The sequence below is a fragment of the Bacillus rossius genome, chromosome 2, assembly GCF_032445375.1.
Source record: "Bacillus rossius redtenbacheri isolate Brsri chromosome 2, Brsri_v3, whole genome shotgun sequence".
Classification (NCBI taxonomy): Eukaryota; Metazoa; Arthropoda; class Insecta; order Phasmatodea; family Bacillidae; genus Bacillus; species Bacillus rossius.
Window position 1 is genome coordinate 100,569,915 of NC_086331.1, and position 17,377 is coordinate 100,587,291.

General features: G+C 34.3%; 1 protein-coding gene across 1 annotated transcript in view; it reads left to right on the plus strand.

Annotated features, from left to right (window-relative positions):
• The window catches only part of LOC134529517 (membrane-associated protein Hem), a 131,435-nt gene that overhangs the window by 35,073 nt on the left and 78,985 nt on the right, over window positions 1–17,377 (plus strand). Inside the window, exons 10-13 of the mRNA XM_063363686.1 lie at window positions 1,211–1,384; window positions 10,605–10,809; window positions 11,629–11,761; window positions 13,697–13,816. Of these exons, the coding sequence (XP_063219756.1) occupies window positions 1,211–1,384; window positions 10,605–10,809; window positions 11,629–11,761; window positions 13,697–13,816 (632 nt within the window). The remainder of the gene's footprint in view (window positions 1–1,210; window positions 1,385–10,604; window positions 10,810–11,628; window positions 11,762–13,696; window positions 13,817–17,377) is intronic.

The following is a 17,377-nucleotide window of genomic DNA, read 5'->3' on the forward strand; positions in this document are numbered from 1 at the left end:
TTATATATGTGGAACATGGGGTAACTATGGTTATTACAAACCTCGTTATTTCAAAGTGGGTAAATTTCTGTCTCTGAAGGTTTGTATTAATGAGGTTTCACTGTATATGTATTCTATACAAGTCTTTTCTTATGACCTTCTTGCAAAGGAATGGAATCACAGTGTTTAACATAATAAGTAATATGATTAAAAACTTAAGAAACTTTGTGTAGCCATTTTTGTCTTCATCATTAGTTTTTTCAATTATTCAGTGGTTATTTATTTATATTATTTTATTTTAATTGTCACATGCCCACCACTGTCCATTTATGATTGTTATCATGTTAAGTTGAAACACTAATGAGAACAGTTTATTATGCTAAAATGTAACATAAAACACATTTATCATGTCAAATCATAAAAGATAATTTGTGTCAGCTTGACATGCTCAGCATTTCGTAAATATTGGCCTTAGCTAAAAAATATTTCCTTTAAAAAAAAGTGAGTAGAAAAATAAATGTTATAAACATGAAAATTTTTATGACTAAAAACTCATGTGTTATAAAGTTATTGACTCAGAGCAGAAAGTTAAGGCTTTTGCTGTTATGGTATTCTACTTAGTCATTGATTCTAGTGCACAGGAAGGAAAGTACACTATATTTAAATGTTGCAAAAATTTCTTTCATAGTTGTAGTTACAACTGTTGTAAGCTACAACTTGTCATGTTAACCATTTTGATTACCTATTGCATGTCACATGCTCAATTTGGTACAATATCCAAAATCATCCCAAAATCATAAATAATTGTGATAAATTTTGCAGCAGCTGGATAGTATGCCAGCAGACATTCAAAGCATTAAAAAATTATTTTATTGGCCAGTTCATGAATAAAAACACTTTTCTATCAGAACGCAAAAATTATATGTGTACTACATAATGTTAACCTGATAGCAACATTTGATATATTTTTTTTTTTTTTTAGGTAGATGGGGGATTTTGCTGGTATGTTTGTTTTCACTGAGTAATTTTTGTTCAGTTTTGGTCTCATTCTCATAAGTAATATAATTATAATGAAACACTTGCTGTATCACCAAATAATGTTGCTTTGCTGGAATAGTTTCATTGGTTGAGTTATTTGAAGGCTGATTCTTGATTTATTTATTATTAATTAAATGTAAAAATTTGAAGCATACAACTAGTAACTGAGATATCTGTATATATTTTTTTTTAGTTTTGGTTCGTAAATACAGTCAAGTAATGCAAAGATACTACGTGCAGTATTTGGCAGGTTTTGATGCCATTGCATTGAACCAGATGATACAAACCCTTCAAGTTTGCCCTGAAGATGAGAGCAGTATTCTGTCATCAATATGTAATGTCATAACCAATGTTTCTGTGAAACAAGGTATGTAGTAATATGAATTTTTTTCTCCTTTTCTTTAATATAGATAAAATGGGATTAGGCATTTATTCTCGGCCATAATGGCTTACGTGTGTTTTGTGGCTCTTTCCAGCCTAACAGATAAGTAAAAAAGTGGCAAATACTGAGTAACCAAGGGAGTCCGTATCTATGCAAAAACATTTCATTGTTATTATCTCGATGATTTCAGGTGTTTTTTTTTAAGACAGTAATTATAGTTGTGTGTACTCAACAAACTTTCCATAGCGGTAAATTTTGTAGATTATGTCAATTTACTGTATTTGTTTTCTGTGTGTAAATAAGAATATGTACAAGCATATCAGCTCAGCATATTTTAAGTTTTGGAATTCACTGAAATTAGCATTCTGCTCAAAGAAACTAACAATTTTTATATTGTATACAAATTACAGTTTGCATTCTTATGGAATTAATCTTGCAACTGTGTAAAGACTTAGAAATATTAAGTCTTAATGTAAAAAATAAAATCAATTTCAATCTATGAAATCCTTTTTATAGTTTGTGGATTAGCACCTATGAAAATTACTATTGAGTTTACTTACAACTATGTAATACTGTATGTACTATCTCAGTCTTCAAAACAATCTTTTAATGTACTTATAGTTCTTTGAGGTAGTTTATTTTAACAGTAAACAAATAAATCCACAAACTCCAAAAATCTGACAAAAATAATATGAGTTGTGCCTTAAAGTAATTACTCATTTACTAGATATCAATTGCGAAATTTTACTTTAAAAACAAATAAAAATCAGCTCTTTTGCTACAACGAAAATAATGCTTCTAAAACAATAATAGTTGTTTAACAACATAATAAAAATTACTTTTCAAAAATGTTCAATCTCTTGTTTAAATTGGTAAAATACCCTGTTCCCTTTGGGATTATGTTTGGTACAGGTAATTTTTTTATTACTTGATCTACTGGCACATTTAACACATCACGTTTGTTCAGCTTAAACAGAGTGCCATCATTGTTACAAATTTTGAGAAAAGTCACCCTCAACTCACCATCTTCATCAACAGCAGAGCAGATCCCCGCATAATGATATTCTGTTCTTCATGCTACATACTTGACCAAGACATAATAACCACTGCTATAGTGAGTGACTTTTTTGCTTTGCTTTCACACAGTCACTAACTCCTGGCATTTACAAACTAGAGTTGCCATTGTTTGTCTCATGTAGGCAGAAAGTGGCAGCTTATCTTCTTTGGAGTCTGAATAAAGTAGAAATATTTTACTGTGTGTCTGGTAGTTCTTTCTCATACCTAATTGATTCTAGCCTGTATTGATCACATCAATCAGGCTCACAGAAAAAACTAAGTTATTTCATTGTAAGCTGGTTTGGCAAATAAGCAGAGCCAGTCACCTGATGCACCAATAGCATCCCCTTTAAAGTGACCACTTCGGACGACTGTTCAGTAATTCATTTGCTCAATTTTACTTTCTTCGATCACATCTGCTCGTATCGCTTGACATTTTTCGCGAATGATGGCAGCAGAGTCATTCAAATCAGTTTCGTCACCTCGTGAAGCATTCACTTGATTTGCAATTATTTACATTGTGGCCCCTGCCCCTGTACCATCGGGGGCCCGCTTTCCGTGGCCAGCTTCGTGATAGTTCCAGGTATATTTTCTAATTTTAGGGTACATTTGTTGCAACTTACAGCCCAGTATGTAGAACATGAACTTATTCCTGAATTGAGTGACAGGACCATCACTGAAAAAGTTAATATGGTGAATATTTGGTGGCAAAGATGCCATCACTGGTTGTAGATGGGCCCAAATTGCTCCAAAATGATGGGATGAATTTGATGACATAGTGCAGTATGAAATAACAGAGCTTTTTAGGTATACAACCACAGTATGTAGTGAAATTTGGGTATATGAACCGCCATAATGGATAGGATTCGATTTCTTTTTTGTACATAGTGCAAAAATTCTCTGAAATGTCTATATACTCTATGGCATTGTTTTCAGATACAGACTCCTTCAGTTATTTAATTACATTGTCCTGGTGAACTATGTAAAAAACATGGTGAAAAAAATTCTTCATATCATTTTCAAAATAAGAGTTCTGGGTAAGATTTTCTCTGTTTGTTTTTTAAACTTCATAACAAAATGTTTTTCGTTGTCTTTGGATCAATTATGGACTCCTTTTTTGTTATCCACTGCTTCAATAAGATCGGCTTTGAATTATCTAATTCTGCGTAAATTAAAGTTTTTAAGCAACAGCCCTTGCACGTTCTCTCTAAACATCTTTCAGAGTATCAATCACAACAAAGCATTTCCAGCATAATTTGATGATTATTCACTGTTGTAATATTTGCATTTTTAGAGCAGCAAATTTGAGGTCCGTGTTTTCGTGGATCATGCAAGCACAGGCATCACGGTTTGACAAAGTAGGGGATATGACCCAAAAAGGTCATAGTCAAGCAAATAAGGAATAATTGATTGCAAATGGAACAGTTTTCAAAAACGTCTTGTGAAGATTTTTCAAAGTATGAAGCTAGTATCGCTTCTGTTTTTTAATTTGCTTTCATGAGACAAATTCTTTCTTCTGCTATTGGCATCATCCTCTAAAAATTCCTGGATATATATTCGGAATTGTATTTTCCCATGCTTTTTCATTGACTTTGTAAGGTTATGCCTTGTTTTTGTGTATGTCGCTGCTTTATTTTTGATTCTCCAAAGTTTCTATTTGCCTACTACACTTCCAGATATAACTTGTTTAAATTATGTTTTTTCTTTATGACTCTTTAATTTCACGTGGTTTTCTTCTAGCTGAATTTTTATGACTTCAGCTAAAAGGGCCTTCTTTACTAATTCCTTTCTTTTAGTTACATATTCACTCAATTCTTCAATTTTTGATTTTGGTGTTTTCTCAACAGATTTTATAACCTTTAACTTTATTTTTAAGTTGTTTATACTTTTGATGCTGAGTATTTAGTTTTGTTTTAAATTTTTAAATAATGGCATTCATTTTTTTGTTTGGCTGTTTCTGTACTTTCTCTGTCTTTGGCTTTTCCTTTTGGCCTCTTGCGCTCTTTGGTCTTCGTAAATGATAAGTCTATTTTCTTCAGGAACTAAAGGTGTCTCTTCATCGTCCGTGGTTGAAGTTTTATTCGTTTGTTGGTTCAATGCTTGTTTTTGCATATAGTTTGATTAATATTTTTTCTACTTTTTTCTAGTTATCCATTGCTCGTGAGGTGTCATTTTTTTAACAGATTTTTTTAAAAATTGCAATCTTTGTTTATTTATACTCTGCAAATTTAATTGTGTCATTTTTAATTCAGCCTAAACGAGCTTTATCTGCTTCTCTTTTCTTTATTAATATTTCTTCTCTAGACAATTTTTTTTGTTGGTATTTTAAATGACACCTTGAAGTTTTAATCTGACATTAATAAAACAAATGTTTATGCACTACAGTAGTTGAGATAAAATGGCTCTGAAATTAAAAAAAACATTAGTACCCTGGTACCATGCAAGTCCTCTGATGCAATACCAGGCATGGGACTGATGACAAAATACTGATGTATAGGACATACAGTTGAGGTTATAATTGAAACTAAAATTTGTACCAGTATTTTCAATTAGTAAAATGCAACATGTAAAGAAATTATAGTGTACTATGTATAAATAAAATAAAACAACTGGTATTATTCTATTCAAAAAAGCCATTGAACTATGTTTCTACTGTTTTTCACTTTAATTGCTGAGTTATTAATTGTGTAAATGATTTTTTCAGTTTTTTATTCACTTTAAATATTGTTTTTTTTTCCTGTATTTTACATTTTTATTGATTTAGAAGCTACAAGCATGTTTTTAGAACATTGTGTATTATGTTAGTAAAATAAAGGTCGAGAGACATTTCTTAGGGTACCAAGACATTTTGGCATGTTCTGTATGTATTTCTTATGATGGGAAAATTGTTAAAAGTTCTCTCTCATGGGAGACAGTAATTTTACTCTTTTTTATGCCAGCCAATCGGAAAAGACTTCCTGATTTTTCATGTTTTAATTTTTGCTGGCAAACCTTGATGCGAGGGTAAATTAATTTGTATACTGTTGTGTCCTTGTGAGAGCTGTATTTTTATTGGTCAGTGAGGCCTCACACCTGCCACTGCCCCTCGGGGTGGTACGTAATCAAGACTGGTAGAGAAGGAGGTTGGCCCGAGAGGGCCGGTTTGAGTAACGGTACTTCCAAGGGCTGCTCGTGACGTCACTGCGGCGCAGGAACCGGCCAGCTGAGCTCTCAGCTAAGGGCAAAACCTACATCTTTCACTCGTTTTCACGCCGATACAGCTACTGTGTTGGAACATATATCAAACAGTTTCTTTATATCTCACACAGTTATGTGGCTGTCACAATTTGGAGAGGAAAAATAAATAACTTTGTTACGAGTATATATACATAATAACAGTTTCATGCGCATCGTGTTTCATGCTCGTGCAAGCGATTCGTCGGACAAATTCTAATAATACCTACTCGTATTTGTTTTTTTGTTTGCAAGGTAATTATATTATATTATAATTATACTATGTATGTTTGAAACTTATTTTAAGGATACTCCTAAAGTGACTAAGTGAGCATTTCTGAAGACGGTCATACAAATACCAATAATCTAATAATTTACTATATTGTAGACTAAGACGTTCATTTTTAAGTAGTGTAGAAACTACACGCTGTGTTTATTACCAATTCGGCCTTACTGATATGAACACGAGACGGGAGTGCATAAATTGACTAGAAAAAGAAATAAACCATGGCTCGAAAAATGCGCATACCATTGTATATTGCTCATATGCATGCAGTTATAACATTTTGTCACTCAAACAAGCACATTGACGAATATTAATATATCAGTTACCTTAATTTCTGGTTTTCTGAACAAGCTGTGCAAGCTTCTTCTGCCTTTTCTTTTCCGTGCTTGCAATTTTTGCTTGACGATTTAAATGCCGAAGTCTAATAAAAGTTCTGGTTCTTGCAAACTTCATTAAAACTTTTTTGTTAACATCTGGAAAATGTTCTACTAGTTTCACGAAAAAGTTTCGCACAACACCTTTTCCGTTCTGTAATCCTAACCCGTGATGTGTTTTAAATATTTCTTCAGCATGCTGTACAGTTTTCACAAATTTTGATGACGGGACAGTCAATTTTCCGCGACTCAGTATTTCTATCCATCCATCTATAAAAATCAAAACACACAATCCTACAGTAAACAGAGAATAAAATAAAATAAATCATAGCAACAAATAAAATTATGATAATTACCTTTGTTTTCTGTTTCTTCAATACTTTTTAGATTAGCGTCCTCGCTTGCATGAATCAAATATCCAGCTACATATCTTAATGCTTCATTCTCTTCCCATGACGTAGTCAAGGGCGTGAACAAATCATCTTGAACCGCCTCGTTTTCTTCGTTCTTGTTTTCTGGAATGTTTAAATTCAATTCGGTGAACATCTGGCTGGTCAGATATGGTTTTTGCTTCAAACTATCGTCTTCAACACATGCGCCTTGTGGCAGAGGAAGTTCAGATCCTAGTAACATTTGTCTGAACCTGTACTTGAAATCTGTTGGTGTAGGGTTATCGTAAGTACCGCCGATGCTTCTGAGGCGCGAAAAAAAACTTTCAAGTAAGTCCTGGTTTAAGCGACAAGTTATGATGTATTTCAGTGAGTTATTTTTCTGAAGATAATTGTGTAGACCAATTACAGATCGCACAGAAATTAATAAACCTTTCTGAAATGGCATCAATGTTTTGTGACCTACGATTCTCATGTTAAGAACCATCGCCTCCATTTCTGTAATTATTGACAATTGTTCTTCAATTCGAAAACCAAAAGCACTGTGCCACGGCTTACATTTATCGTGAATAAATCTTGAATTCATAACATCAAAAAACTTGTCAACTAATTCAAAGAAGTTACAGATTTCTGGATGTTCAGGATATTTCAAGGAAAGCCGTGTCGCTGTGTGATGCGAAAACAGCTGAACAGCAAATTTTACTTTCTGGCGAGTGTTCCCTTTTAGCTGAATATGAAGAGGAGTAAGTTTTGGAGACAATTTCAATTCTGTGTTTTCAATTATGGCTTGCACATGATCTTTCCTAATAACTGTTCCACAAGGGAGCTGTATTCCATAATCCAAAAAATTATTTCTCAACAACTTAATGGCATGTGGCATGTCTGCAAAAACCCACACAGGGTGGCTACTATGGGGATTTTCAAACGTTGTACTAGCTGGTGTTATATTTAGTTCTTTCCACAAGCCTATATTACTTCCGCCCATGTCACTGACCATCGCAACGACACAAAATGACCGTTCCTCGAGCGCTCTTATAACATCGAAAAGAAGATCTTTTGTTATCTTTCTATCGAAGTCGTAAAATATTGGCTGTTTCCACTTTGAAGCTAGTCCTCGAGCCATTATTACTTGTGCGTTTATATTTGGCCCAAGTATTCTATCTTCACTTTGGTCGTAACATAATCTTGAATCTACACTCATCTCGTCAAATGACAGAATTGTTATGCGCTCTGTTTCAGTCATGATTTTAGTCGTAGCTTCAAGGACTGCTAACACTTCAGTTTGAATTCCTGGCATACATTTTAAATTCCTGGTCCATTTTCGAAGAGTTGACAATCCCGGAAGTGGCAAGCCTACTTTATTTTTCATGTAAAGATAGGCTTTCCGAGAAATTGATCTTAGAGTAATTGCTGCTGCTATGTCTTCTTTTCCCCAGCAGCATTTCTTTTTGGTTATGAATCTTTCAATTTGTTTTGGCGTGAAAACATTTTTCAAAATATTCCGCAATTCAGTTTTAACTAATTTTGGACATCGCTTATGCAGAATTTTAATTTTCAATAACTGTTGTTTCAACATTTTGTTTTCCATTTCCAAGCGCTTTTCAGATTCTCGCCTCCGTATTATTTCATTTTCCAGGTCAGATACTTTCATTTTTAATATCATTATTTTATTTTCCATGGCTTGCATTTTCGCTGACAAATAAGCCTCTGAGTTCACATCGTCTTCTGCAACTAACTGACAATTCGGAGTTTTTTGTTCATCATGTACAGTGTTACAATGCACCGAATCGTCCGATTTTCGTGCCTTTACAGATTTGTGTAATTCTTCCACAAGCTTCCTCTTCACGCTTCGCGAACGAAGACGTTTTCCTCTATAGTCTGAAGTGCATTCAGTTTTATTAGGTATGTTTGCATGTGGCACAGAACATTTTTTCAAGACTTTTCTTCTCTTCTGACCGGTCAGTTCCGCTTGTAAGTCTCTTTCAAAGTCCTCGGAAACGAAGTGATCCGAACAAATGCTAACATTCCTCGGATTGAACTTGTCTTTTCTCTTGCAAGCTAACACCCACTTTATTGAAATGTCTGGATCTTCAGGAAATCTATAAAAACATAACGCACTGTCACCACGACCTGAAACGTTTCTGCAGGTCGCAACTGCACAAGCGGGCATTTTTATTACACAGTCACATCCACGACGAAGCACGAAAAAAATCCACTACGGCGTGCGACTACTGATCGCAGCAACAAAAAACTCGCAGCTCTCCCGTTTGTGCGGTTGTAATACCATTAAACTCCGAAACATAAGTAGGATAAGGAAACTACTATCAATAAATATAATTTTTAACCACTCCGATCTAACTACTAACTCATGCCGAAGTAAGGCGGGTAAAAATCGCGGTCTGGAACTGGCAATGCGTGGCAGTCAGCCCTAGACTCGGAGAGGGATGCGCCGCGGTGACGTCACGCGCGACCCTCCGGGGTACCGTTACTCAAAACAGGCGAGACGGCCCAACCTTCTTCTCTACCAGTCTTGGTACGTAATTGCATGTAGCCTTGTCAGTCTTTGATTGAGTGCTGTGCTGACAGGTCATGCTGTTCGGCGGCTCAAAAATAACAGTTTATGAACAAATAGAGGCAGACAATTTAACGTCTGGGGTCAGGGCCGTGTCGCAACTAATGTAATAAAATCTTAATTTTCTCTTCATTTCGGACGTTTAGCTAGAAATTAGGCCCCAGATTTGCGGAACAGGCCCGAGTAGTCCGTCGGTCCACCAGACGTAGTTCCCGTGTTATTTCGTACCTGGATGACAAGGTCGCTAGGGACATTATTTCCTGAAGGCGCAGGACTGCGAGTAGCGATTGGCAAAAATGAGTGAGTGTTTTCTGTTGGACAAATCATGTGAATAAAATTCAAAATTCAGTTCATTCTCTTTTATTTACATTTAACCAGTAAGAGTTTTTCGAATTATTTAATAATCATTAACAAAACTTTACAACTAACTACCTGCAACAGTCATCGAGATAATTTGTGAGTATTCTTCTGTATGTGCAAGGAAGTCGTTGTCTTAGCCGAGCATGATTGTGACTTGTCACAAGATTTTCAAAGTACTTAGTAATTTGGACTTATTAAGAGGGTAAAATTGTATGTAATTATAGGACGAATGCTAAATTTTCAAAACTTATTACATAGGAAAACTTCTTAAGTGGGATTTTCTTAAGAGGGTTTTACTGTAATTGTATAACACTATAAGCAAATGTTTAGATTTGTTATTCGTAATCAGCTCGTATAACTGCATACATTTATTTGAAATTATGATTTTTATAAATGCTGGAACTACTAGGGTAAATGCACCAGAGCAGTTTTTAGTAACATTCTCGTGATGTCTCACACAAAAGGTAGAGTCAGCACATTTAAAATGAGAGAACGCTGGTGCTCAGTGGAGTGGTTGCACTTTGCTAGATACAGACAGTTTGCTTCTTGTCAGCCTTGGTTTGTGGATGAGGAGAGAAGAGAACAGGCTAGAGCAGGAGCAAACTATGGTAAGGGAAACAGAAATGAATGCAATTTTGTGGCATAGTTTTCCATATTTTACACTACGTATAATCTGTGTTTATGTTCACTAGGATAATCCATATCACCTAAAAAGACATTGGTCTGGTCTCACCACCGCCACCGCCACAGCCACAGCCACAGCCACAGCCACTGCCACTGCCACTGCCACAGCCACCATAACCACAACCACAACCACAACAACAACAACAACCAAAACCAAAACCACAGCCAAAATCCTTATTTTGTGTGAACAATCAAAAAATTAACTTGTTTGTCTGTAGTGACATTTTTCCTGCAGTAATATATTTTTATTTGATTTGATTTGATTTTTCAGTGGAAGAAAATGAGTTGTTTGACTTTCGGGCCCTTCGCTTGGATTGGTTTCGATTACAGGCGTACACATCAGTCAGCAAATCTCCGTTAGTACTGGCAGATAATAGAGACCTTGCATCTTTGCTCGACTCTATTGTGTTTCACTCAAGAATGGTTGATTACTTGGATGAGATATTGGTGGAGACTTCAGATCTCTCCATCTTCTGGTAATATTTTCTGTATTAAATAACTTTTGAAATGTTTTTTTGTAATAGCATTTCTTGTATTTCAGTTTGTTATTAAGGTAGTTTAAGAATTTATTAAATGGCTTTGAATTGTATTAATGATTATGATGTGTTTTTGGTATTCAGAAGCAACTGCAATTATGTATTTTAAATGTAATTTTTCTCACTTCCTGTATTCTGGGAGATATGAATATAAAAACCTAATCAAACTAGCACACCATCAATAAGTATCCCAAACATAAAAAATGTAATGTAATTTAGGTTTTTATCTTGTTATAACTTATATTTTAGTGTTATGTAGTTTATCAACTTTTATTTTGGGGGTTATTTCTGTTATCACTATTCATCATATTGTATTGCTTTAGTAGTTGATAGGTATACAATTTTTAAATCTTGTTTATGATGTGTAAAATACTGTGTCAATTTTCTTTTTGAGTTTAGTGACACTAGAAAAATTATTTGCCTGTGTAGATACGGGGTATTGTTTACATTATGGTTTTATTGCAACAAAATTTTGCAATATTTAATAAAACTACTTTTAATAAATGCACAAACTTGTTTTATATACAATTTGTGTGTAATGAAGCTGACTGTATACTGTATAACTCAATTCTATGTCAGCCAGGGTGATAGAGTTTTAAACAGATTTGTTGTAATATAGAACTTAGTTTAACTGATATATTACCTGGTATTTGATTATTACTTGCACTTGCAAATCACTAGTTGACAGTTAAAGGGTGATATTAAGTATGGTAAAACATAGTTTTCTCCTTTGAGAGTTTTCTTATTTTATTCTTTCAGTTTCTACAGCAAGATTTTTGAAGATCAGTTCCACATGTGCTTAGAGTTTCCTGCCCAAAATCGGTACATTGTTGCGTTTCCTCTTATTTGTGGGCACTTTCAAAGTTGCACCCATGACCTTTGTCCAGAGGAGGTAAGAGCTGGTGTTATGTTAATAGTGCTAATACCTAAAATTTATTGTTATAATTAGTCCTTCAGTTTTGTATTATTATTATTAGTACATTTGGTGACAACTTTGGTACACAACATTTTTATTAACTTACCTTGTCTGTCTTTTTGTTTGTCCGGTACAAATTTTGCAACCAATTTTAAACCAAATTTGTTGATGACCTAGAGACTTGAAACTTTAAACATAGCTCAGAACGGGATGACAATGCAATATTTACTTGCTTTTTGTCTATCTGTTTGTTTGTTTGTTTGTTTGTCTGTCAGTCTGTCTGTCTGTTCGGTACAAATATGATTAGAGAAACTGAAATAAACCTGAAATTTGCCACATGCCTCTTGTGATAATCTCATCAAGATGTTAAAAATCAATTGGAAAATTTCATACACACAAGACCAAAAAAGCAGAAAATAATAATTAAATAAAAAAGTTTAATATACCACATCTTTAAAAAGGACTAAAAAGTATAAAATACTTTTTCCTAGTCCCATACATATTTATAACCCCATAGAGATTCCTAACATCATTACCTAAAAATAGTGATTGTGAATTTTTAATAGATACGAAAAAAAATTTTTAAATGAAAAACGTGGGGTGCATGTAATCGATAATTGTTACATGAATAGTTCACCTAAGGAACTAACAATTTTATTACACTGCAAATGATATGTACTGTTGTGTGAGTTTTTTCAACGGCAGCTACTCCCTACACTTCTTACTATTATCTATTGCATGCGCCCCACTTTTTTTTTTTTAATCTTACAAGTACTTTCATAGCTATTAAAAATTAACTATCACAAATATTCAAGGACAATCTGTAATGAGGTTAGGTATCTGTATGTATCTGTATGGTGTTATGAATCTGAATTGGGCCAGAATAAATTTTTCTTATTAAATAATTTATAACTTGTAGTTGCGTATCTTTTAAATTAAAGCTGCCCTGCACTTTGATTAAATAATCAAAGGTATAGAGATATAATATGTATCGTTTTCGTGTTATGATGTACTTCGCACACACACACATTCACACATTGCAGAAAGCAATGAACAGGTTTGTGCCATTTCTCGATAGTTATTTACGATTTGTTTGCTGTATTAGGAATTAATGAAGTACGAGCAAAATCCATTTTAAAATACAGTCAATTTCCGATGTTTTGACATGTAACAATTAGGTTATACGTTTTACAAGTAGGGTAATATTTTGAGAATAGTTTCTTTAACATTGGTTTGGCTGAAAAATAAAATATGCTTGAAGGCTTTGTTGCACACCCAATGTTAATTATTTCATTTTTTGTCATGACTATTATTTGAGGGCTATCACTGTAAATTTATCACAATAGTTCTCTTGCATTTTTGTTTTGTTCCACATGTCACCATATATTTGCTAAGTGTTATTTAATAGCAGTAAACTCACGGAAGTGTTCATAATTATCACTTCTGTGTCATTTCGCAGCTCGCAAATGTTTAGTAATTATTTGGCATCAAAATTTTGGAAATGATGATAAATTTACACTAATATATCTTAAATAACAGCAATGAAAGTAAAATAAAATAACCAACATGGCATTTTCAACAGTGCTTTGCTAAAACTATGTAAATTACAAGAAAATCTTCATAGTGATAACATACATACAAGGTTTTGGTGTATTTTTATTTTATATATTTTAGCAGCAAAGGTATGTAAATAGGTTGCAGGTTTGGTTTGTGTACTAATACAGAATGTTGGTGAATGCACATGTTTTCTGTAAACTTCGGTGGATTGCTGTAGAGATAATTTGTGGGATAAAAAAATTATTGGTATCAACAATCGTTCAGAGGAAATGTTGAAATCAAATATTTAACAAGAGAGTATATTATTTAGTTATTTTTCTACTTTGTCCTGTAAATTATTGTTGATATTTCCAGCGTCACCATATTCGAGAAAGAAGCTTGTCTGTTGTGAATATGTTTCTGGATGAAATGGCCAAAGAAGCCAAGAACATCATCACAACTATTTGTGATGAGCAATGTTTGATGAGTGACAAGGTTAGTCAATTTTTATGTCATGATAATTTTTTTTTTCAATCAAAAACATATTTTTATTTTGCATGAAGTTTTTTATGTTAATTTTTATTTGTGCTAGATTGGTGTTTTAATGTAGTGTTGAAAATAACTCGTATTGATTGATGTAATGTTTGTAAGTCCACCCACTTGACCTAGTGGCTAGCATGTCTTACCAATGGGCCTGGGATTGATTCTCGGTCGGGGAGGGGATTTTTAAAACTGTCTCCCTGGGTTCAGGACTGGGTGTTTGTGATGTCCATTACACCTTCATCCTGCAGAAGGCAATGGTAAACCATCGCGGAATCATTGTGCCTCTGCAAGCATAAGGATGTCACAGCTGTCATCACCATGACATTGCCTGTGCTCATGACACCCAGTAATGGATAAAATGACTCATCATCAAAGTTTTTAGCTATTTGAGCTGAAGAATTTAATGGATACCCATTTGATTATTATTAGTTAAAATGTATTGGTTAGAAATGTGAAGTTACATCATAAACTATTTGGAATTATTGGTTACATGTCAAATTATGTTCACCATTTATTTACAGCAATATCTTGTGATAGATGACATCAACTTATATAAATTTTCAGTGAAGTAAACACCCAAACTCATGTACCGTTGAATTGCCAAATGAGTTTGTACAGTTTCTTATTGATGTAATAAAAATCATCAACTTTATTGTAGTTCGAACTTAACAATGTTTATTTTCAAAAGATTTCTTTTTTAACAACATACATTAAGGTCCTTCGATCAAGCGTGTCTGGCCTTGCAATTGATTATGTTGTGTCAAGCATTCAAGTGTCCGGCTTGCATTTGGGAGGTTGTGACTTTGATCCTGACCGTCTATTTGTGGGTAGTTTTCTCCCAAAACGGGTTTCCATCCCCACTCCACTTTGTGTCTAGGAAGTGTATTAGAGGGAGGGGGGCAAAAACAAGAAAGAAATTGTAAGGAGAGGACAAGGGGATGCATTCTACAGATGTGTGAGTATTTGGTATGGAAGAGAGAGGTGCTATTAAATTGCAAACGAGTGTTGTACAATACCTACTATGTGCCCATAGTCACTTATGGAGCAGAGACTTGGACAGTAGATCAGAGAATATCAGAGCATTATGAATGAAGTTTATGAGGAGTATGTTGGCAGTTACGAGGTGAGACAGAATCAGAAATGAGATGGTGCAGGCAAGAGCAGAAGGAGTACAGGACTTGAATTAGATCATTGAAAAATTAAGAATGAGATGGTATGGTCATGTGAAGTGAATGGGAAAAGAGAGGCTGCCTAGGAAATTGACCAGGGTTCATACATGTCCTGGAAAACCTGGAATTCCAAAAAATTGTTTCCAGTACTGTAAATATCCTGGAATTCACAGATAATTGTAAATTGTTCTGCAAATTTTATTGGTATCCTTGAAATTTTATTTAGCACACACTCTGTTACGGTAAAACACCTCATTAAATAACTACAGTTTCCTTTAACTGAAGTATTCTCCGTCCGTACAGCGTGTATTGTAAACAAACAATAATTCATAGATAACATGTGACGAAGTAGACATTCATCTATAAACTAAAAATGCTTAATACACGAACTTGCATTTAAGTGCTGTTTTTTCAGTTCAAGTCGGTGCACAATCGATGGGCATTACTTATTCGTGCAATTGTTAGCAAACATAAATATTTTGATAAGCCGTTGCTTAATTAACTGCAAAAATGTTTAGGAGCTTAACACCGTTTTACACAGATTGTCACTGGTAATGTTCTTATGCAGCATTAATATTTTCCCAGATTTTGTTCGCGTGAGTTTATTAAATATGAGTACCTCTGCTAGAAAGTGTAGTTTCAGGATAGAATGGTTGTCAGCCCTCAAATGTAAACAGTGGTTAGAAGAGAATAAAACTGATCAAAATGTTGTTTTCTGTAAACTATGTAAAAAGAATGTTCATATTGAAAATTTGGGTGCGTCAGCATTACAGAGTCAAATGAAATCAGGAAAACATGTAAAGATGATTGAAGTACCACATACGTACAACTAAGTCAGTAGGGGATTATTTCAAAATTCCCAATGCATTCACAGTAAAGGAAAGTGCTGTTGCAAGTTCATCGCAAAATTGCATTCATAGTTAGCCCTAGTCTAACATTTGTGAGGTGTCAGAAAAAGAATTGAGTACTTCATAGAATCATGTTCTTTCTGAATCCACACTTGTTGTAATGAAACATATGTCATTAAACTCTTGCAAAGACAACAATATACTTTTTGCTGCTATGTTCCCAGACAGTCATATCGCAGCCAAATATTCTTGTGCAGCAGGGGTAGGCTTGTTCACTGTGTTCGTAAGTCAGAATTATTTGTGGTGTTATTTGATGGAAGTGTTAAAGTTCTCCAACGAAATCAACTGGATATTACAGATTCTGGGATGTAAACTCTCGGCTAGTGTGCACAAGGTATATTGGTTCACAGTTTCTTAGACATGCTAGAGCCGATGATGTACGAAATACTTTAGAAAGAGGAATGGAAGAGGTAAACTCTATGAATATTGTGCAGATTGTTATGTATGGACCTAATGTGAATTTGAAAGCTTACAAGTATTATATATGCCAAAGGAAAGACCAATATCCAGACTATCCACTGCTAATTGATGCTGGTACATGTAGTGTGCACACTTTACATAGAGCTTTTCAGGTTGCATTGGAGGAAACAGGTTCGGATATTGCTAGTATTTTGCGATGTTTGTGGCAAATATTCAAAGATTCGCCTCCAAGAAGAAGTGACTTTGTACAGAATAATGAAAAAACTCAGTTGTTTCCATTATATTTTTGTTCAAATAGGTGGGTGGAGGATGTTGTTGTTTCAGAACGGGCTATTGCTATTTGGCCACAAGTTACAGCATTTGTCGACTCCTACAAAGGTAAACCTAAATCTGCTCTGTGTACCAAGTCTTTTCAGACTGTTCAGAAGGCTACTAAATATCCGCTGATGGTTGCCAAATTGTCTTTCTTTTCCCTTATTGGAAGTCAGATACAACTATACCTACCTGAAGTGCTACCTGACTGATTCACCATTGATTTCTTTACAAGCTTCTGACACAATAGAATTGTTATGGACTAATGTCATTATTCATAAGGAAGGAAGCTTTGGATAATGCAAACAATGATGTAGATTTGTGTGCACTTGATCCCAATAACAAGGATATCATAATGTTTACGAATTGTATTACTTGTTTTGCAACAAGAAAACAACTGATGTTTTAGTGTTCAAATCTAAAAGTCTACAGTTATTAAAAGTATTGGTTAAGAGAATTCAAGATAAAAATCCATTTAAATATCCTGTAGTGAGATTTTCCAGGTGTCTTGACCCTAGAACTCTACTATGCAATGAAACTGAAACAATTGACAACATTTAAAAAGTTGCTTCAGCAGATTGAAAATAAAAAAAACTGATCAGTACAGGTGTGTGTATTGCAGCTTTACTACAGTTCAAGTTCCTCAGAGAAGTGTCACCAGATCCTTCACAGTTTACAAACTTTGATAGAAATACTCAAAAGTT